At 48.3% G+C, this 21,258-nt stretch overlaps 8 protein-coding genes across 8 annotated transcripts; 4 read left to right on the forward strand and 4 right to left on the reverse strand.

The window, feature by feature from the left end:
* Positions 1–275: 275 nt before the first annotated feature.
* On the reverse strand, positions 276–2,932 carry F4812DRAFT_60062 (T-complex protein 1). Its single transcript, XM_047939226.1, has 4 exons — positions 2,643–2,932; positions 2,523–2,574; positions 1,792–2,447; positions 276–1,735 (listed from the first exon to the last, which is right to left on the reverse strand). Exons 1-4 carry the CDS (start codon positions 2,694–2,696, stop codon positions 893–895), a joined length of 1,605 nt encoding a protein of 534 aa, XP_047788944.1. The 5' UTR covers positions 2,697–2,932; the 3' UTR covers positions 276–892.
* Positions 2,885–5,001, forward strand: F4812DRAFT_432254 (P-loop containing nucleoside triphosphate hydrolase protein). The gene is made up of 3 exons (XM_047934508.1): positions 2,885–3,260; positions 3,326–3,417; positions 3,515–5,001. The coding sequence occupies exons 1-3, from the start codon at positions 3,258–3,260 to the stop codon at positions 4,737–4,739; spliced, it is 1,320 nt and encodes a 439-aa protein (XP_047788945.1). The 5' UTR covers positions 2,885–3,257; the 3' UTR covers positions 4,740–5,001.
* Positions 5,002–5,210: 209 nt separating this feature from the next.
* On the reverse strand, positions 5,211–7,475 carry F4812DRAFT_59914 (uncharacterized protein). Its single transcript, XM_047939225.1, has 4 exons — positions 7,438–7,475; positions 7,045–7,089; positions 5,804–6,990; positions 5,211–5,650 (listed from the first exon to the last, which is right to left on the reverse strand). The coding sequence occupies exon 3, from the start codon at positions 6,733–6,735 to the stop codon at positions 5,836–5,838; it is 900 nt and encodes a 299-aa protein (XP_047788946.1). The 5' UTR covers positions 6,736–6,990; positions 7,045–7,089; positions 7,438–7,475; the 3' UTR covers positions 5,211–5,650; positions 5,804–5,835.
* A 459-nt stretch (positions 7,476–7,934) lies between these two features.
* On the reverse strand, positions 7,935–9,868 carry F4812DRAFT_460191 (putative arylsulfatase; the record flags this gene model as incomplete). Its single annotated transcript, XM_047937664.1, has 3 exons — positions 7,935–8,025; positions 8,097–9,580; positions 9,638–9,868. 3 exons carry the CDS (start codon positions 9,866–9,868, stop codon positions 7,935–7,937), a joined length of 1,806 nt encoding a protein of 601 aa, XP_047788947.1.
* Positions 9,869–10,978: 1,110 nt separating this feature from the next.
* Positions 10,979–12,548, forward strand: F4812DRAFT_432270 (pre-mRNA branch site protein p14). Its single transcript, XM_047934509.1, has 5 exons — positions 10,979–11,245; positions 11,340–11,363; positions 11,436–11,498; positions 11,556–11,683; positions 11,757–12,548. The coding sequence occupies exons 1-5, from the start codon at positions 11,208–11,210 to the stop codon at positions 11,855–11,857; spliced, it is 354 nt and encodes a 117-aa protein (XP_047788948.1). The 5' UTR covers positions 10,979–11,207; the 3' UTR covers positions 11,858–12,548.
* An 863-nt stretch (positions 12,549–13,411) lies between these two features.
* On the forward strand, positions 13,412–14,910 carry F4812DRAFT_60196 (vacuolar membrane protein-domain-containing protein). Its single transcript, XM_047939227.1, has 2 exons — positions 13,412–14,142; positions 14,203–14,910. Exons 1-2 carry the CDS (start codon positions 13,597–13,599, stop codon positions 14,827–14,829), a joined length of 1,173 nt encoding a protein of 390 aa, XP_047788949.1. The 5' UTR covers positions 13,412–13,596; the 3' UTR covers positions 14,830–14,910.
* An 844-nt stretch (positions 14,911–15,754) lies between these two features.
* F4812DRAFT_60250 (uncharacterized protein) lies at positions 15,755–17,518 on the forward strand. Its single transcript, XM_047939229.1, has 2 exons — positions 15,755–16,047; positions 16,113–17,518. The coding sequence occupies exon 2, from the start codon at positions 16,313–16,315 to the stop codon at positions 17,375–17,377; it is 1,065 nt and encodes a 354-aa protein (XP_047788950.1). The 5' UTR covers positions 15,755–16,047; positions 16,113–16,312; the 3' UTR covers positions 17,378–17,518.
* Positions 17,519–17,862: 344 nt separating this feature from the next.
* On the reverse strand, positions 17,863–20,242 carry F4812DRAFT_60204 (uncharacterized protein). The gene is made up of 4 exons (XM_047939228.1): positions 19,802–20,242; positions 18,378–19,737; positions 18,163–18,322; positions 17,863–18,089 (listed from the first exon to the last, which is right to left on the reverse strand). The coding sequence occupies exons 1-2, from the start codon at positions 19,996–19,998 to the stop codon at positions 18,417–18,419; spliced, it is 1,518 nt and encodes a 505-aa protein (XP_047788951.1). The 5' UTR covers positions 19,999–20,242; the 3' UTR covers positions 17,863–18,089; positions 18,163–18,322; positions 18,378–18,416.
* Positions 20,243–21,258: the final 1,016 nt, after the last annotated feature.

The following is a 21,258-nucleotide window of genomic DNA, read 5'->3' on the forward strand; positions in this document are numbered from 1 at the left end:
CTGTTTTATTAGTAAACTTGACGAAAGAGCTATGGCTCCAAGGCTGTTGCCCCGACATGAATTAGGTACTAATGAACTGTACTTGACTTGACTTGTACAACGGAAGGCTAAACCGGGTTGAAACGATGTCACCTTTTCTTTCTTTTTTGGGGTGGTTTGGGTTCGTACTACTATGAGGTAGGTATGTATAACCAATCAAGCGGGGTTTTGGATGGTTCAGAGTAAGTGCTATGCTTATACTTGACCTCAAAAAAGATGAAGGATAGGTACACCTAATGGTTCATCTCATACTTGAAAAGTATACTATGTACACTTTTAAAAGCACACACAATAAATAAATCTTAACTATTTCATTCACCTTAACTACCTACCTACCTAGGTAAATTATAAATTTCTTTATAAATCCTTTACGCAGGATGAGCCTCGGCCCCGCTTGTGTAATCCCTTTTCAAAAATATACCTAGAACTACCACTAACACAACCTCTTATCCTATTCCCTATTCACTCTTAGCTTCTATTATGTGCTCCTCCTCGCTTACACCACTTCGTCTAAACTTATCGCAAGAATAACGCCATCAGATGCCCCGCAGCGCCTTTCCAAAATAAACATAATTTAAATCCGTGATAGCAAGCCCGGCCCTCGTCATTTCCGAAGCTTTAAGTCCGCAAAGGTTAGAAAGAGCTGTATAAATCCGAGTATCTACTATGTATGCCTGACAAATGGAGTTATCTCTTTGTTCCGAGTGCCTATAATCTTATCACAACATTGGAAATTGTAGTGGTATTTATTACTTAGGATGGATGTTCATGGCAAGCTTGCATCACATTGATACATTATTATTTTTCGTTGCTATCACGTACATTTCATTTTAGCTGACAATATACACCCACACTACCTTGTCAAGGCGATGTCATCGATTCTAAGAATCATCTTCACCGTCTCCGCGGCTAATTCGATAGCACTCGTGCTTACTAGTAGCGGCTGTAGCACGTTCTCCTTAGCAATGTTTGCGTTGACACCACCGCTCTTGATGCTCACTCCCGCGTTCCTCTCTCCCATCTCGTGTCTATGTCGTAGGTCCGTAACCACCTTGATGCTGTTCAGACCAGCATTTTCCGCTAGCGTTGTGGGAATCACTTCCAAAGCATCTGCAAACGCTTTCCAGCAGATCGCCTCCGTGCCGGTGAGAGAGCGTGATTGCTTCGAGAGTTGGGCTGCGATCTCGATTTCCGGAGCACCACCACCGGCAATGAGAGCCTTCTTCTTAACCAGACAGCGGATGACGCAAAGCGCGTCGTGGAGCGAACGCTCGGCTTCGTCCAAGATTAAGCTGTTGGCACCACGGCAGACTATAGACACCGTCTTTCCCGCGGACTTAGTGCCCGTCACTTTGACCATCCGCGCGCCATTCGACTGAGTCTCCTCGACAAGGTCGGCCGATCCAAGCTTGTCCTCGGTGAAGGAGTCGATGTCAGCAATCGGCTTGCAGCCGGTAGACTTGCAAATAAATTCAACCTCGTCTCTCTCGATATCCTTGACCGCCAGAATGTTAAGCTTGGCAAGGAAGTGTAAGGAGAGGTCGTTGACAGCGTCACGTAGAATAGACTTTTGAATGAGAAGGACGTTGCACTTGGCCTTCTTAATCTTCTTGACGAGGTTAAGAAGGTAGAGACGCTCCTCCTTGACGATCTTGTCCATTTGACGGTAATCATTTACCTGAATGGTGTTTTCCATCTATACGTAGAGTTAGAAAATTGTAGACGAGAGACCTTTGCTTATTTTTTACTTACATCTGGCTTCGGGGGACTTAGTTGGAACTGGATCAAGCCAATCTTAGCTTTCTCCATCCTCACCGGTCCGCCAGCCGCCTTGATGACGGGTTGATTCAAGACTAATCCATCCACCAGCTCGCTGTCCTCTATCGTGCCTCCCACCTTCTTGATGATTCGGATGTTCCTCAGGTCTACGTTCTCGGCCGTCTTGATATCGATAGTTTTTGTGACCGCGTTGACTGCCATGGGGCCGAGGAGGCCGGAATATTGGGACACAATCTTAGAGGAGAGGGAGGTGTTCGCTGCTTGAAGTAGTGTGGCACTGTCGGATAAAGAGACAGGTTGTGACATATCATGGAGGGTCTGAACCGCCGCCGCCGCCGCTCTCTGGAAAGACTCGGAAATAACTGAGGGGTGGATACCCTTGGATAGTAACCTGTCTGCAGCACCGAGCAACGCACCGCAGATGACCACTACCGACGTCGTACCATCTCCTGCCTCGACATCTTGTGCTGCTGAGAGGTTGACAAGCATCTTGGCTGTGGGGTGCATGACAGACATGCTCTTGAGCATGGTGTTTCCGTCGTTGGTAATTATGGTTTCGCCCTTTCCACTCCTGATCATCTTGTCCATTCCTCGAGGTCCTAAGGAGGTTCTGATGGCATCGGCAACGGCTTTTTTGGGTATTAGTAAGTGTGTCGAGAGGGCTTGTAGATACTACCTAGGTAGGTAGGTAAATAAATACATACCTCTAGCAGCAACGATATTTGCAGACCGCACGGCTATGGGCTTTTCCTTATCCTGTTTTACACGTTAGTTACCTAGATACCTGGTATATAAGAGCTCCTACTCCTAAGACCAGATCATACCCTGAAAGTAGCGTTGGCACTTGCGCCACCGGCGGATTGTGTTGCGGTAGCCATGACGGACCAGCTGTTTGATAATTAATAAAAACAGCGGTTTATTAGGATAAAAAAGGGTTGGGAAAGAGATGGGAAAATATTTCAGGAGTTTCGTTGAAGAAATAGACCGAAATATTAGCTAGGTAGGTGGGCTAGGAAAGATGAGGGACGTGACAAAAGCTCCCCCCCGCCTAGGCTATGATATTTTTTTGGTACCTGTGGTTTAATACAGATAAAATGCTCCCGGGGTAGCTGCGAGGCTACTTGTCAGCTAACCCAATATAGTATAGTCTATATATAATCTATAGTACGTACCTCTAGATTTCTTGGTCGAGGACGGGAGCTGAGACCTGAGTTTCTCTAGGCAATGAACGAGCTTATGCAACCACTACCTCTCTCAGTTTGCCTCAACTCTCAACTTTCATAATATCCATCCATTTCTCCCAACCTTTCCGCCCACCCCACCGAACGAACATTACCCGAATAACTTTCTAACCTTAAAATTACCTCCAACTAATTTTCCCTCTCCTTAAGTAATAAGAACATCAGCGAGCTTCTCGATTTTAGAAGCTCTAAAACAAAATGGTATGGGCCAACCCAACCTTACATTTATCGTCATAGGCACTCTCTTAACTAACCCTACTTTATAGCCCTCCGCCACCGGATCCAGTTGGGAGAAGTACAGGAAGAATTTTGCCGACGATGAAATAGAAGAGAAGAAGATCACACCTTTATCAGACGAGTCCGTCCCCAACCCAATCTTCGTTTCGTTGTTTTTGTTGTCGTTGCCACCCCGCGAAGAAAGCTAGCTAACCCTCCTCTCTCTCTGTGTTATCCAGAGATATCCAAGTCCTGAAGACCTACGGAGCCGCACCCTACGGCACGGCTATCAAGAACCTCGAGAAGCAGATCAAAGAGAAACAACAAGCTGTCGACGAGAAGATCGGGGTCAAGGAATCCGACACAGGCCTCGCGCCCCCTCACCTATGGGATGTCGCCGCCGACCGTCAACGCATGTCCGAGGAGCAACCGCTACAGGTAGCGCGGTGCACCAAGATCATCGCCGACGAGAAGGACGAGACCAAGAGCAAGTACGTTATCAACGTCAAGCAGATCGCCAAGTTCGTCGTCCAGCTCGGCGAGCGCGTGTCCCCCACCGACATCGAGGAGGGCATGCGCGTGGGCGTCGACCGGAACAAATACCAGATCCTGCTGCCGCTGCCACCCAAGATCGACGCCAGCGTCACCATGATGACGGTGGAGGAGAAGCCCGACGTTACCTACGGCGACGTCGGCGGTTGCAAGGACCAGGTCGAGAAGCTGCGAGAGGTTGTCGAGATGCCCCTGCTATCTCCCGAACGGTTCGTCAACCTGGGTATAGACCCTCCGAAAGGTGCTTTACTCTACGGGCCCCCGGGTACCGGTAAAACGCTCTGCGCCCGAGCGGTCGCCAACAGGACGGATGCTACGTTTATCCGGGTCATCGGTAGCGAGTTGGTACAGAAGTACGTGGGCGAGGGAGCCAGGATGGTGCGGGAGCTGTTCGAGATGGCCCGGACGAAGAAGGCTTGCATCATCTTCTTCGACGAGATCGACGCCGTGGGCGGCGCTCGATTCGACGACGGTGCCGGCGGAGACAACGAAGTCCAGCGAACCATGTTGGAGCTCATCACGCAGCTGGACGGTTTCGACGCCCGCGGCAACATCAAGGTCATGTTCGCCACCAACCGACCCTCGACCCTCGACCCGGCGCTCATGCGGCCCGGCCGCATCGACCGCAAGATCGAGTTCTCGCTGCCGGACCTGGAGGGCCGCGCCAACATCCTGCGCATACATGCCAAGAGCATGTCCGTCGAGCGCGACATCCGGTGGGAGCTCATCTCCCGCCTCTGCCCCAACGCCACCGGTGCCGAGCTCCGCAGCGTCTGCACCGAAGCGGGCATGTTCGCCATCCGCGCCAGGAGAAAGGTCGCTTCGGAGAAGGACTTCCTCAGCGCCGTCGACAAGGTCATCAAGGGCAACCTCAAGTTCAACTCGACCGCTACGTACATGCAATACAACTAGAAAAAGCGCACCATTCTCAGCTACCTAGGTAGGACCAACTGTGGGGAGGAAAAATAGGAAGGGAAGGGCAGGGAAGCGTGTGTTTGTTGTTATTGTTGTTGTTGTATGAATAGTTACCTGGTAGATAATGGACAGCGGCCGGGATCCTGATATGTAGACTCAGCAGTTAGCTCCCCAGCATAGGTCATACAGCTAGCTAGCTATCTTCACCACCCGCCTTGTGCTGTTGTAGTATATTACGTTAGATCCTTTACGTAAACGTAAACGTAAATCGTATTGTTGTCATCGAAGTTGTTTTGGGTTGTTTCGTCTCGTGTCTACTAGTTACATGATGATGTGCGGGCGCCGATACATACAAACAGCCCTATTCCATAATTCCCGTTCCGTTCCGTGCCGTCCGGGCCCCCGTTTCACCAAAGCTGATCCCGTACCAGGTAAGTAGCCATTCGTCCTGCCAGCCGGGTCTACCTGTCCCTATTATGTACCTAAAAGTACCTTAGTTAGGTAGATAGTTGAGTTATTACAAGTTACAATTAAGGTACCAAAACACCAGGCTACCTGTATGTGGTGTAGGTACCTTCTCTTCCTTTCTCTCCCCTTCTTTCTTCCTCCCTTCCAAAGCCAAAAGGAATAAAATACCTAACTTAAAAACGAAACGAATCCGCGGCCTTTTCGCGGGTTATGGTATCTTTACAAACTCATGCTTGACCTGAATAAATAAATGGAAAAAAACGCGATGCCATGCCATATTAACCCCCTCGTAGCGCCGTGAACCCCCCTTACAAAAAGCAAACAAAGGGGCTCTCTCTTTTTCTTTTTTCTCTAAGCGCTGTCCAACTCATCAAAACACTATACTATATCATCCATGCCCCCCTTTTTTCCCTCCCAATATCGGATATCAGATAGTCTGTCTATACTCAAAGACGTCTCTTGTTAGTGGGGGATAGCCAGTTTCGTCTGAGCGATGAGCGATGAATGGTGAATGTTGAATGGTAAATAGTAAGTGGCGAATAGCGAATAGCGAGTAGTGGGTAATCGAGTAATTAATCGAGCAATTTACTAACTAATCCTGCTCCGGCTCGCACATCGGGACGTCCTACGCCCCCTCCATGCCAGCCAAGCACCCCAAGCACACGACGTCGCCCTCGGGCCCGCGCTCCACGCAGCACCGGCTGCAGATCAGCTCCCGGTGGCCGCGGCCGATCCAGCTCGAGCCCGGACCGCCTCCCTTCCGCTGTCTCCGGTCCGTCTCTTCGGGAGGCGGGGTCTCGGGTGTGATGTCGTCTACGTCTTGCATCGTGAACGACGTGGATAGGCTGTCGTCGTCTTCCTCTTTTTGTGGTAGTTGCTGTTGCTGCTGTTGTTGTTCTTCTTCTTCTGTTGCTGCTGCGATGAGAGCAGTAGATGTTAGCCACCCCCGGCACGCGCGCAGGCACACGAAGCACGACCGTTGGCCGCACCCCAGACAGTCGGCGAACGAGTCCAGGTCGGATTTCTTGGTCGGTTTCCGGTGGCAGATGTGGCAGGGGCTCAGCAGTGGTTGGGAGTTTGCTGTCCCTATTCTGAGGCCGGTTCCCAGCCAAGTATACTGTGGCAATGGCGTAGGCGGCTCGGGATGAGCGTGGGTGTAGGAGCTATTATTGTGTAAATAGGGATGATGGCCGTCGTCGTTATTAACAAGCCGAAACCTCTTATTCACAGGTAGAGGGATCATCTTCCGGGGCATATTCAGCATAGAAGAAGCAGGGCCTCGGCCGGGCGTGGGGAATATGAGCCGTTCATTGTTGTTGATAGCGGACAGTAGATTCGCATGCTCGTGTGGTTGGGATGTAGTAGTTCTAAGACGGGTTTCGTAATTAGCGGATACGTTCCCGAAGGGAGATACTACTAGTGGTGGGCCGTACAATTGCACCTGCACCTGGCTGGGGTCGTCATCATGCTTCCTCTTCCTACTCGGGGAGAGCATGGGTAGCTCGAAGGGCGTTACGGATGGCATCTGCAGGTAACTGTGTGGATCACACAAACCCCCCCGGGAGATACGAGTTTCCACGTTTACGAGGGGTTTTCCCTTGGATCGGGGGAGGGAAGAGGAGGAGAGGAGGATGGAGAAGAGTTAGGAAGCGATTATAGTTGAGGATGAAGCAATCTGGGTGAGAGCTGAGACGAGATGGAAGGGAGGAGGAGGAGGTATTGCATGTTGACCAGGCTAGGGCAAAGTTGTTTTATTAGGGTGATGTGAGATAGAGACAGCCTGCAGGTGATTAGGTACGGATTATGGCGGATTATCTTGCTCGGATCAACTAACTTTCAGGGGTATTGGACGCTAGAGCTGCCCTGGATAACGCCTAAACTTTGATTTCCCATTAGCGGATTTAGCTCGGTTGATAACATTGGACGAAAAAAAAAGTGAAAAATGTTTGTTTTGTTATAGGCACCATGCACCTAAGCTTAGGTACCTTAGGTACCTCCTAAACACGGATAAAAAAGAAATCGTTTTAAATAAAATAATGCCCTCTTTGGCGCAACTTTGACCAAACAGGTCGTCTTTAACCAAGACAACCTCTCTCTGGTAAAACACGTGTAAAAAAGCGAGGCAATCTATTTCTTTCCAACTATTCTCGTTCAGGATACGAATGAACTCACCTTGTAGCAGCTGTTATTCAGCTTAATCCGCTTTAGCTGGCATACCAATGATTACTTAGGTACAATGGACTCTTTCTTTCCTCCTCGATCCCCCACGATGCAAGGGACATTATCTCAATATTGGCTGATTTAACCCTGTAGGTTACATAAACTCCATTCGCTTTATATATTGTCTTTGGTGGACCCAACAAATGGAAGAACCTGCCTAATAATCGTGCTTTGTATGGCATAAGTATGAGTTTGGGTTTTAACTTACTATTTCAGTTTACAAACTGTTTAACCTAGGCCTTGAAGACTCTATCAGACGATGTGGGCTGTTCGCCTTCCTGGAATAATAGGCGTACGTCGGTCTAATCCATCATGTCCCAAACTCAATGAGAAAACCTGTAAATTTTGTGGCCCAAGTAGCAGTGAAAAGTCAGCCCAGAACATCAGCATCTCTGATGAGTACCTCAGCAAAACCGAGCAATAAAAGGAAATCAACTCCCATATAACTAGAGAAATACTCTCTCGTATCAATCCGAGACCAGCTCAGACTCGTGAGAGATCCATCTATTCCTCGCCCCAGTACCCTTTTATAAGCTGGTGAAACTTTTCTTGTACGAAAGCTAAGCCCTCGCGGATGACTTTGACATATGGCGTGCTGCTTAATTCATATCCAAGTTAGCTGGTGTTAACTCCGATATATTGGGTGCGTGTTGGGTAGGTACATACTACTGATCCTTGTCCGTTTTCGCATTCGCTTTCTCTGCCTTTCTCTGCTTCAGCGCCTCCTGGTACATCGTATATGAATCGAACATACCCGTCTCTTGGAAGTACGTCTCGTAGTGTCGAAGCATTTCCTTCAGCTTCTCCGGGTGGCCTTCTGCTAGATCGTGGACTTCGCCAAGGTCCTTTGATAAATCGTAGAGCTCCCACTTACCAGGACCCTTGGGAGGAGGGAGGAATAGCGCTTTCCATTCTCCCACCCTGACTGCTGCTATTCCAAGCTGCTCCCAGCCGACTATGTCCGTACCGTTATATATCTGCAGAGTTTCGTCTTCCGGATGCTCTAAGATCCGTCTCCAAGACTTTCCACGGACGGGTACGATTTCGCGGCCGCGGAAGATGGGACTCGGGTGTTTCAAGCCTGCGAGGTCTAGTATGGTCGGAACAATATCCATAACCGTAGTAAACGTACTGGCGACTAGCCCGACCTGTTTCAGTGCGGGTGGATATCTAATGATACAAGGGCAATGGATCCCTCCTTCGGTCGAGTGTGATTTTGCCCCACGTGCTGGAGCTGTCGCCGCCCCGGCCCATTGAGGTCCGTACCATACGAAGGAGTTGTGATTGCCAATATTTTCCAGAGAATTATCGTAGTATTTCTTAACGATATCTTCTACCGTGTAGCCAGCCAAGATAGGTAAGGCTTCAAGCAGTTGTCCCTCTGCCCCGTTATCGGACATGAAGACAACGAAGGTATTATCAAGCTCGCCTGTCTCTTCTAGGTAAGCTCGTACGCGGCCGATGTTGACATCAATAAGATCGACCATGGCTGCAAAAACTTCCATGGCTCGAGATGACTTTCTCTTCTCTGCGTCCGATAGTTCGTCCCAAGGTCTTGTCTTTAGCATGTGCATAGGTGCTGGCTCGACATCAGGGGGCACGAGCCCCTTTTCGATTAAGCTCTTAAGTCTACGATCCCGTAAGGCGATAGGTCCATCGTCATACTTGCCACGATATTTTGCGATTGTCTCTTGCGGTGCTTGCAGTGGCCAGTGGGGAGCCGTAAATGGGAGGTAGCCAAAGAAGGGTCGGGACTTCTCTTCTGCGGTCCTTTCCTTCAAGAAATCCAGGAAATAGTCGGTAAATGTGTTGGAGGAATAGAAGTCCTTAGGTAGGTCTGTACTCCCGTTGATAAACTCTGAATGTTTCATCCATATTCCGTCGCCCTTGAAAATAGCCGACGGGGTTTCCTTAAGGTCATACAACTGTGGCTCGTGGTTGAAGTGGTTTCCAGCCCCAGGAAGTGTAGAGAGGACCTTTGTAAACCCTCTCGCATGAGGGCCAAGCTCTTTCTTTAGACCCAGATGCCACTTCCCACTCATGAGCGTAAAGTATCCTGCATCTTGAAGAATCTCCCCTAGAGCAGCGACACGATAGTTAAGGTATCCCTCGTAGCCAGGCCTATCTTTAAAGATGCCCGGAGCCTTTTTCTAAGCGAAAAGTGTTAGACGTACGGCTAAATGACTCTCATTAGGATTATAAGTTACTATTTTCTCAGCCATTACGCCCAACCCGGCGATATGTGAGTCTGTACCGGACAGAAGCATGGCTCTCGTAGGAGAGCATGATGCAGCTGTGTGGAAACCCGTCATGCGGATTCCCTCGTCGGCTAGCTTCTGTAGATTGGGGGTATCGATCTCGCCTCCATAAGGAGACGTATCGCTAAACCCTAAATCATCGGCGACGATTATCAGGAAATTAGGCTTCTTTTCGGCCATCTTCGATCGGATATAGTGGTCGTATATAAATGCTGAGAATATGGGAAGCACGAAAATGACAAACAGCCAGCGCCGTGAGGCACCTTGTCTCAGAAGAAACCACATGTATCTCCAATTCGGTTTCACGCATGGCATTTCCGTGATACCGGCAAAATTGATGAAGATCCGGACATGAAATAACGGAAGAATCCAGAGTAGTGAATATAACCGTTAGACGTGCAGGGGATGTCGCCATTCCGCGGTTCTAACTTCTAAATGACCCCATGCTACCTACCTCATATATCTCATATATGTAGCCTCGTATCACCTATCTAGGTACCTAGGTAGGTACTCGACTTAGATATGAGAGGGCAGTTGATTCATTTGCGGACATGATGCTTTTTATACCTACTATGGATATATGGTAGCTATAACTGCTACGAGACACGGTTCAGCCATGTGTTTGATAATCCAGATGCGTACCTGAAGAATTCACATGAGGTAGATCGAGTATCTTCACACTCGTGGTGTAAGCCTATTTACCTAGTTCATGATTGAACCATCCTTCACAGTATCTATCGATATCTTATAAGACCAGTGGAATAAGGCCATATCGTCCAGCTTCGAGTCTTGTTGGGCTTCATTGTGGGCGTGCATACCTCTCCGACTCGGTATCGGAAGTGGGAAATGGAAAACTGGAGCGCTGTCTATTCCGTACAAAGAGTATTCAATAAAGCATATTTTAAAATGACGTAATAAGTCCATTCAATCCCGTTTTACAACGTACAGCGTGCCATATACTGTGTTTTTTTGATGGTCGGAATTAAGGAGAAGAAGACCGTAATAGCTGAACTTTAAATTGTCGCCCAAACTTATATAAATCTGTCTACTTACGATTTAGGTAAATATATGATCATCTCACTAAGAACTTTATCACGGGACCAATATTGCTCTTTCTCTTCTGTTGAAATTTCCAAAGTAATAAATCAGTTCCCACACAGTACGTAGTCGTTATACAACAACGGTGTTGCCTTATCAGTGTATCACACCTTAGGTACTAGGCTAATAAAAAAACGGTCGCTAGGCGGTGAAATTGGTCTTAAGTCATTATCGCGTCACGTGGTTTCCTAAAGACTCGGTCTTTAGCGTGGCCTAATCCGATTTGCTCCGTTAGCCCAGAACGAAACAACCCGTCCCCAGAATCAGATCGACTCCTCCAAAAGCTGCACACGCTTCTTCGCCAATCTTGACTACCTTTAATCATCCCCATCAATACCACCACCTCCCTTGGACTAACAATCCAAAACAACCAGCCATCCAGAAGCCTTGAGAATACATCAAATAGTTGCTTCATCAAGATATGAGTCGCGCCGGCAAGATTGCCCCCGAGCAGCTCCCGTAAGTTGTCAAATTTCAATTCCCTTTTCGCCTCCCACCCCCGGGTATTACGTGCCAATCGTTGTTAATACGGTCTGCTAACCTCTTTGTCTAGAATTTTGTTCGTGAAGAATCTTAAGTTAGTCAAGTCACCTTACCCCCCGAGTCACACTATGATCTATCCCACAACCTTCCTCTAACAAGGTTATAGCTACGAAGTATCCTCTGACGCGCTTTGGAAACTCTTCGACCCCGGCGAGGACGGACTCATCCGGTACGTTCCGAAGTTTGATTCGATATCAAAATCATCTCTCACTAACATTTATCCCAGTCAAATCCGACAGGGTATTTCAGTCGAGGCAAAGGGAACCGCCTATGTTGTCTTCTGGAACGTTATGGATGCGAAGAACGCCCTCGAGAAGCTAAATGGCTACAACTTCCAGAACCGATATCTTGTCGGTACGTCTAACCTCACCGTCGTCGGGACTACCCTTTTGTAGTTGTATATTATCTAACATATCATCATATATAGTTCTATGGCATCAACCAGAGAAGACCCTCAAGTCAAAAGATGACCTCCAGGCTCGCAAGGACAATTTAGCGCAGCTCAAGATGAAGCATGGGATCGATTGACAATTAGACGGGCCTGCAGACAGGCTCCAGACCCGTGCCCGTCCCCGTGCTCCGTCTGCAGTCCCGTCTTCTCCAGCTTCTACCTCATCTAGCTCGAGCTTTTCCTCCTCCACTACGACGTCGATCAAGAAGGAGCCGACTTCGGTGGCGAAGGACAAGAGGAGCAGACCAGACGACGTCGCCCGACACGCACGAAAGATCGCGTTGAACTTCGTGCGGGGCATTATTCCACAGAAATCGAACAAGCTATGCATGACTTAAAACGTATCGTAACGGATCATCACATCACATCTGCGCGGATGTCCCAAGGCATTCGGGTCATGGCATAACGATAATTCGCGAAACGCGCAGTGTTGGCGTTTTGCTGCTAGGCGTGCTAGGTACCCCCTTTTTCAACTTGCGAGTCGCTCTTTAGCAAAACACCTACGGAACGCGGTGGACGTTGGTCAGATTGATTCATGGTTACTCGGTGGTTTTTTTATTTTTTATTTTTATTACGGCATACTCTTTATGCCCACATAGTTATTTGGCGTTGTGTTCATGCGGAAGAATATGTTATTATTCTCGGGGGTTTTTGCTTTGAGGATTTTCCACTCCTATTTGAGAATGCAAAAGACGCTCGTGAATTGATTTCCCCTTCAAGATTGTGTCTTAATCCTAACTCAATGCATTTCTATCTATCCAACCGTAGGCACCTTTTTTTCCATGTGAAAGTTGTGATCGCAACCTGCTCTTGTGACCATTATTGTCATGCCCGTAATACAAGATGCCACTCGGCCATTTCTCCACCTTCGTACTACATCAAGTTCACCTTTAATTAGAGAAGAAAACAAGGCCAAGCGGAAACGTAGAACGGGTGGTATTGGAATGCTCCGATAGACGCAAGTTGATAAAATCTGGATTTAACTAAGCGAAGTAAGAAGTTTAAATTTGAACTATGTACCTACCTCCTATCCATATGGATAAGCAAGCTGACGATTTGAAAATACCAATACTAATACTAAGAAAATTATATATAGATGCCTTAGTATTGTACACATCGGCCTCAATTAGGTATTGAGGCCGATGTGTATATTGGCGAGTTATATAATAAAGATAATGTAAGCACCCCCTTAATTAGGTGACTTAAATATAGCGCTTAAGGGACTGTATTGTACCAAGTTAGGAGGTGTTAGGTGGAGAGGGGAGGCTACCCTAGCGGTTTTAGAAAAGGCAGTAGCCTAGATCCTAGCCCCTCAGCCCGTGTGACACCTCCCTTTACTAATAAGGTACCTGAACGCGACCTGATTTTCGCGGCTGCGCCATGGCATCATTAGGTATATGTACCTACCTCCTAACCTACATAGAGGCTTCTCTATGCTCATTGTGAAAGGATTGTGAGAGAGCTGAAGCGGGCTTATGCATCCATCTTCCACTCTACTACCACCTTAACCTCCTACAATTGCTTTCCATTCTTCACTTCTTGCTGGAACAACTTAACCTTTAAACACCCCCTTTTTTCTCTCTCTTATTTCTCCTTGTTAAGTAATAAATACAGAATCGCACCCCGCTGTATTTTTTCGTTGTCTCAAATCATTAGCATAGAGGCCGTATTTTTCCTTTTTTAGCAGCAACAAATCCCACACGAAACCCTGGCTGGATCCTAGGCGTCGATCCTCGCTCCTTTGCTTTTTCCCTTAACCTCGTATCGTATCGTATCGTGTCATATCGTATCAGTGTCTCGAGAGCGCAGAAAGTCTATGTCGCTTTCTTCCATCATTATCTCTCTCGTACTCGAAACCTCATCCGCAACAGTCGCCGCCGCTACCACTCCTGATGCAGTTATAGGGGTTGACCTTCCTTCTGCTACAACCGACGTGGCTTCACTTCTTCTTACTACCACCACCGCAGCAGCGACAGCGATAGCTGCTACCGCCGCAACAGCGACGACGATGCCCGCGCCCGAGGATGATCGCGGTGGAGGAGATGGGGACTGCCAGCTCGTGGGGCCGTTTGCTTTGATCGTGCAGCTCGCGCTGGGCGGGCTGGCGCTCTTATCTCTCGTCTACAAGCGGTGGCGGGAAAGGCCCCAGCGGCCCGTCAAGATCTGGTTCTTCGATGTGTCGAAGCAGGTGTTCGGATCCGTCCTGGTGCACATCGCCAACGTCTTCATGTCGATGCTCACGAGCGGCCGGTTCTCTATGAAGTTGGATGCGGCTACCGTCCAGACGGCGGAGAGGTTGTTGCGTCGAGACGATTATACCCCGAACCCTTGTTCGTTTTATCTATTGAATCTGGCTATCGATGTAAGTTGTTGTTTGCTCACGCCTGTTCTATGACGGTATGGATATCTAATACGCTAGTAGACTACTCTGGGTATTCCTATCCTTATTCTACTCCTCCGCGTCTTTACGGCTCTTGTGGCTCTCACTCCTTGGGGAAAGCCGCCAGAGTCAATTCTGTCCGGCAACTACGGCAACCCACCTAACGCCTGGTGGTGGTTCAAACAATCCGTCATCTACTTCTGCGGCCTGTTTGGCATGAAGATCTGCGTTCTCATCATATTCTTGATGTTGCCATGGATATCACGTGTGGGAGATTGGGCACTCGGGTGGACCGAAGGCAACGAGCGCGTGCAGATCGTATTCGTCATGATGCTGTTCCCGCTTATTATGAACGGGTTACAGTACTACATCATCGACAGTTTTATTAAATTAAAAGAACCTGGCCACGAAATCCTGTCGCCTGAGGAAGGAGATGGACGAGATTCTTTTGACGACGCGCATCTTGACAGCGACGACGACGAGTCGATTAGTGGGGAAAGCAACGAAAGCATGAGATTGTCGAGTTCGAGAACTTTCAAGAAGGCAGATATTAGGGGCCCTGATAGCGGACGTGAGGAATATGATCCGGACCTAGACGGTCAAACTATAATAGGAAGGAGTCAAGAAAGGGGAACACTACTACCGAAAGAATTAGTTCCTCCAGAGTAACGCGGGTTTTCCCCTTCCTTCCTTTTTACTTTATTTTAGCATTGGCGAAATATACTGCGGCTGCAAATTCTATGTTATGATATACAAGCTATACACAAATGTTAGTAGGTACTGCGGTGATTCAGATGTCAGATATGGGCAATATAGGGACAATTTAGGTTATGGAGAATACCTACCCAAGGTATAGGGTTGATTTCATAGGTATAGGGTATTATACAGAGGGCGCGGCAAAAGTTTGGAAAGGCGGTGGGACTAGTCAAGGCATCCAGTTGCCGCCAATAGCCTTATCGGAAATGTGCAGAAGCAAATATGCAGAAGTGTTAGCTGCATATGATGCCTACCTCCTAAGGTATTACTTAGCCTTCGTGTCGCGACAGCCTAACCGCATTTCTTTGTCGACTGTGAAACTGGAGTCAACTTATGACGAATAGGAGATATTGTGTTGGCCTCCACCTTAAACTCATTACGGTGTAGCCGGTGCGGCGCGAGTTTGTGTATTTGTTCTAACTCGTACCCGCGATCATGACTACTATGGTTGGTCATGGCCACGGCATCTTCTTTTCATGCCCCTGACACGAACCGTGGTCCCGCAGACGTTTGATCCTAAGGCAGCCTGAGTGGGCAACATACATAACACGGTTTACGATAAGCTCTTGGGTCAGAGCCATAGTTGCACTTTGACCATAGACGAGTTGCTTGACTAACGTTGAAGGTTCACATGATCGAGCTAAACGTAAAAGGTTGCTCGGACGGAGAAGAAAAGGAAAGATAAGAAGGTCATATGCCTCGTTGTCGTGTATATCGTGTATACCTGACAATGCTGTTGTATTTGAAAAGGTGTTGTTTCTCGATCACGGCCTGATTCAAAAGTCGACTTGGGAAGTTGAAAGAAAACTGCTCTTACCTTAGGTGTACGTACCTTAGGTAGGTAGGCACTGAAATTTGCTCTTGCCGGTTGTCTTCCAAATTTTGGTCGCTCTTACCGTCAGGCTGTCTGTCGCTTTAAGATTCGAGGTTGCTCTTGCTTCTTTAGCAATACAACAACGAGCCCTAGCGACGCTGTAATCGAGGCTGCTGCAGAATCGAGGCTGCAATCGGCGCTGTAATGGACAATATTTTACTCAGCACTATGAATTAACATTTGGATCAACGTTTGAATCGACACGCGTTGCCGCCCTCTACTAGACTCAAGTCATCGCCACCACACCAATCTATGAGGTACGCAATCATTATTAAAACTTACCTTACGTACCCATTTTAGAATTTAATATATAATTGTTAAGGAGATATTGCTCTTTACACCCTCTCTAGCAACTTTTACGATAAACCTCCGCTCCTTTTTTCTTTTCAATTTTATATGAAAATAATATTCTGCCATACTCGAGAGAACTGGAGCAGCATTCGTGGTGAGACATCATCAATATATTATCACTTCAACCTTGGAATCATATCCTCGAACAAGCCGTTGTGATAGAGATAAACTATGGGTTCTTCTCTATCTCCAAGCAAGACCACTCGTGGGGAACGAAGCAAGGCAAGCCAAGACATCACGACAATGGCCCCTTACGATTTTCGCCAGGCGGGCTATTCGCAGCACGATCAACCCGTCTATATGGCATGTCCCTGTGGGGGACAACTACAAACAAGCTCACTGCCATATGGACATCCCATTGCATTCTGTACCGCTTGCGGAACCCAGGCTCCCGCCTACTTTCCGAATGTGCCTAACAATACGCCGTACTTCTCGCCAGTTCCACAAACACCAACCGCCCAAGTGCCATATAACACGGCATCTTTGACTGGGACCTTTTACATGAATAACGTTCCTTACCCTATTGAACCCAGGCCCTACGGTTGGAACTCACCGACTCAATGTTTCCAGCAGCCTAGTCAGCCCCCGCCTGCCAGTTATACCTACGATTCTCCCACGACATACGAACCGTATGGGACGAGGCAAAGCGGCGGCTCACAATTTTATACAAACCCCTATCTGAATGGCTTGGAGGTGCCTCGTGGTGGTATAACACTCGGGCAGCAGTGGTATGCTTCGCCCTCGGAAATTATATCCTCCCTACCCCCCGGTCGTCGCTCAACTCCCATCCCTTACGCTCCCATCCCTGATACGACCAGGTCCCCGGGACGTCGTCAACAGAGACGGAGACCCGCTAGCGACTCCATCCGACATGCGTTCCCATCGCGGAGGGGCAATGGCAGGCGTCCGGCCCTTGCCGAAATCCATCGCAAGGTACCAGAGCAAGAGGAAGCCGAGATGGGAAGAGAAGAGGTCGAGGACGACGAACACGGAAAACAACCTCTCGCATTCTCGGAACGTGGCGAAATCATCCTGGTCGGAGAAAGCTGGACGGTCCCGTCCCGCGACGAAGCGATAAAGGAGGCGGGCCAGGCGATGGGGAAATGCGACATCACGTCCGTCCACGAGACGGTCGACGAGGACGGCACGGTGACCGAACTCGAGATCAGAGAAACGAATTGCGAAGAGGAGCTCGTCATGTCGGGGGGTCTCCCGGCGTGGTCGGGCAGGTGGTGAAGCGATGTACATATGCGACGAGGCAAATGATTTTGCGATGAGAAGTCGCCGTAAAATTATTATGATTGATGGGTATTTACGAGGATGTTCGTTCGGGTTTTTAGGGGTAATATTAGGTGCCTTAGAGGTACCTAGGTAGATATGGACAGGTCTGAAATTTATCTTGTTACTCTCACGCTTTTCGCTGAAATGCGGTTGCGATGAGATGAGTTGAGTTGAGATATTTGTTCGTTATATTGGACGAGGGGAAGAAAAAAAGGGGGGTGGGAGAGCCTATTATTGTTACGTTGCTCTCATTGGAACATGGAACATAAAGAGCTTTGATGGATGATTGCACCTTAGCACTTTAAATATACCCATTAGCTTCTGGTAAATTCTCGAGTCAAAGTCACAAGTTACTTACTTACTTCCTTGCTTGTTGATAATCAGTGATCCTCAACGCACGTCTCTATCTCTCTCCCCCGTCCCCCCTTTTTCTTCTTCGATGTCTTCCAACAAAATAGGATCGTAGTTCCGCGCAACTGTACTTATTTTTATTTCAACTAACCACTTATAAAAGAATCATCCACACGCGCATAAACGAATTCGTTCCTTTATATTTACACCTGTCCTACAAGTGAAAAGACTTAGTAGGACCTATTTACAGATACATAAGGTAGGTATCCCGTAGCGTACCTCTGTGTGTACATCAGTCAGTCCTGTCTGTCTATCCCTTAGGTATAAATAAGCACAACTCGGCCGGGGAAAAATAAAACTCTGGGGTATTCAATCGCAAACCGCAATACCTGGTACTGGTAACAGTAATAGCAAGTCCTCTAGTATATCTGAATCCCGTCGTCATGCTATGCAGATGATCGTGCCGCCCCGTCCCCCTTTCCTGAAAACGCCTTGTTCACTAATACAGAAAAAGTCCATGAGATCGCCGAAGTTGGCGTCCGATCCGCTCTATGTTATTACTATTAGTCGGATCGCCAATAGTTGGTTGGTTATATTTTGGTACCCCTCGCTAATCAAGACCGACCCATCACGCTCGTCGCATTTACATTCCGTTCCAGTTATCCTGTTGGGGCTGAGCCTGAGCCTGGCCTTGAGGTCGGTATGTGCGATAGCCGGGGTAAGCCGAACCACCGTTCGCTGTTTGCGTCTGTACTGGCGCCGGAGAATGAACTTCCGGGCGGCTATAGCCGGAGCTGAAGTCAAACCCGCCGTTGTTCTGGACAGGTGATTGCTGTCTCGGCATCTCCAAATATCCCTGCGCCTCCGAATACTGCTGGTCTTGCGCTGCCTGCACCAACGGTCGCGCAGAGTCGGCTGAATATTGTCGTTGGGGTACCGGGGGATATTGTCGGTTGTAGCTGGGCGTTTGTGTTTGCGATCTCTGGGGGTAATCGTAGCCTGGTCGTGGACCGGGGGTGCGCATACGAGATGGAGCTCCGTTGGGATTACCATAACCGTAACCTGCTTGTGGGCCAGGCGAACCCATTCGTGAGGGGTTGTCATATCCGTTATTGCTCGGCGCCGTACGGTAGCTAGGCGGGTCACCGTATGACATAGGACTGGCACTGCGGCCGTACTCATCTTCGTATGGCCTCGGGGAGAGCGATTGTGGATAGCCTTGTTCAGTTGCACCCATTCCATAACCGTTATTATAATCCTGGTGAGGTGTTTGGCTTCTCATTGCTCCAGCTGCCATACCATATCCCTGGTTCATATTTTCCTGCGGAGCCTGTCCATACCCATTGTAATCATTATAATTGTCATAGCCTTGCCCGTTAGCAGTATATGGGTCTGGCCCGGCTCGTGCTGCAGCCATATATCCATTAGGACCTCCCTGTGCAGGCGGTGGTCCGTAAGGATTTCTGTTCTCAGGAGCAACTGGGCTCGGGGTGGTCGTATGTGGTGGTAAATTGCTCATGGGGAAGGAGTTGTTCTGGACATTCTCCGGCTTCTTCAACGGTTCCATCTCGACAGACTCTTCCTCAATAAAAACCTTTTGTGTTTTTGCGCCCTCCCAGCTTGGCATAGCAGGCAATGCATCCGCATTTTTCTTGTCGCCGTCATCGAATACAGCATACTGAGGGACGGAAGGCGAAGGTGCCGGGGGAAATGCTGGATTCATTGGCGCTTGCGAGCGATAGGCTTGATTCTCTTCATGGTGTGGTGGAACAAATGGTTCGTCGAGATACTTGTTTTTCCTTCCTTTAGGGGGATCACAGCACCCGCAACATTCACCGCAGCATTTTAGACAGTGACAACACTCGCAGCAGCACGAAAGCCCACAGCAAAGGCATCGCGCGATACACCAGACGATAGAGAAGATGATGAGACCGCCTATGATAATTACGGCAATTACCGGCCACCTATCAGATGTTAGCCTCTTGAGTCTTGGAACCTGGTGAAATTTCTCGTAGGGTTGAGTCGTACTTGCAAAAGTCGGCCTGCATACAGTTATCCCAACTGGAGAAGGCAGTCTTGGCGTCTTGAATTCCGCCCGAAATTGAACCAGCCGATTCTCGCTTGCCCAGCGCAGCGACTGCGCTCCGCGCGAAGAGGTCCATGAACGCACCCCTAAGGCTACGTTCTTGGAGACTACGCTCCATCAAAATGCCGACGTGCGGCATTGCTTAATTCCTCAATGTCAGGCAGCCCCAATTCGTGTGATGTGGGATGAAAAGAGACCGGACTAATTTCGTAGTTGTTTTGCTAAAAAATAAAGAATGATGGGAAGGAATAATTGTTGCTAAAGATCCATGGTACGAAGTAGTAGAATGAGTCGTGTCGTATGTTCTCTAACCCGTGGGAGTAGCACCTCGCCTAGCGTAGCCGTAAATACAACGCAAACTACCTGATTGTCGTTTTTTCAACCCGTGAATCACTCTGTTTGAATCCACGCGGAACTCAAAAATTCGATCTCGTGGCGGTCGCCGTTTCGGTATATTTTCGAATGAATATTGGCAGATGGGACACGTTTAAAGCCTGACCGCCGGTCTATCCACCTGGGAAAAATGAAAGGACGAAAGGATCAAAGCGAATTGGTATTCGAAGGAGCGTCAGAAGAATACACCTAAGCTAGGTGTGTTTTACAAAAAACAAAGAAGTAGTAGTAAGAATGGTGGGCATGGGGAAACATGCCTCGACCAAAAAAGGAAAAAAAAAAAAAAGGAAAATCCCAGCCTATAGTGTAAATGAAATTGTGAGAAAAGGCTGGAGGGAATTAGAGAGAGAGAGAGAGAAAATGCTTGCTCAATGTTGTAATGCGCAATCTGAAAGGCAGTCTGTCCCTGAAATTGTGGGGGCGCGGATGTAGAACGGCAATTTCAGGGACGAGTCGTAATCAAGTCCACTGCTAGATTGTGCCTGCAGCATTAGCCAAGTCACTAAGAGCGGGGGGTGATTGCCCAAAGAGATCGTCCAATACGCCCCTAACGGTAGCATGATTGGCGACTCTTTTGCAGGTCTCGATAGAGCGTTATGTCACCTTAAGGTACCTGTACCTACCTAAACCTAATCTAATTAACTTTGATATGGCATAACAAAATAAAATAACGCAATGATGCAATCGAGAAAAGGGCAAAGGGCAAAGAGTTTCAGCCAAGTGGCAACTGAACTCCTCCTATTTTTGTTAACTGGTGCATTTTATATTTGTTTGAACATTGGCATCTGCTGCGCCTGGGCCAGAAAGGTCATACAGGCGCTTCTATAGCTGCGCCCCCGGCCCCTACTATATACGATAATGTCGTATAATTGCGAAATGCATTTATATATTTTTACATCGTTATCGTGTAGCATTTCCATGTGGAGCTGTCTCGACTTTACCAGTGCGAGAAAAGAAACGGTTCGCGGGGTTCGCGCATACGAAGCCCCCACAAGTGGGAGTTGCT

The sequence above is a fragment of the Daldinia caldariorum genome, assembly GCF_022478825.1.
Source record: "Daldinia caldariorum strain CBS 122874 unplaced genomic scaffold F4812scaffold_11, whole genome shotgun sequence".
NCBI classification, from domain to species: domain Eukaryota; kingdom Fungi; phylum Ascomycota; class Sordariomycetes; order Xylariales; family Hypoxylaceae; genus Daldinia; species Daldinia caldariorum.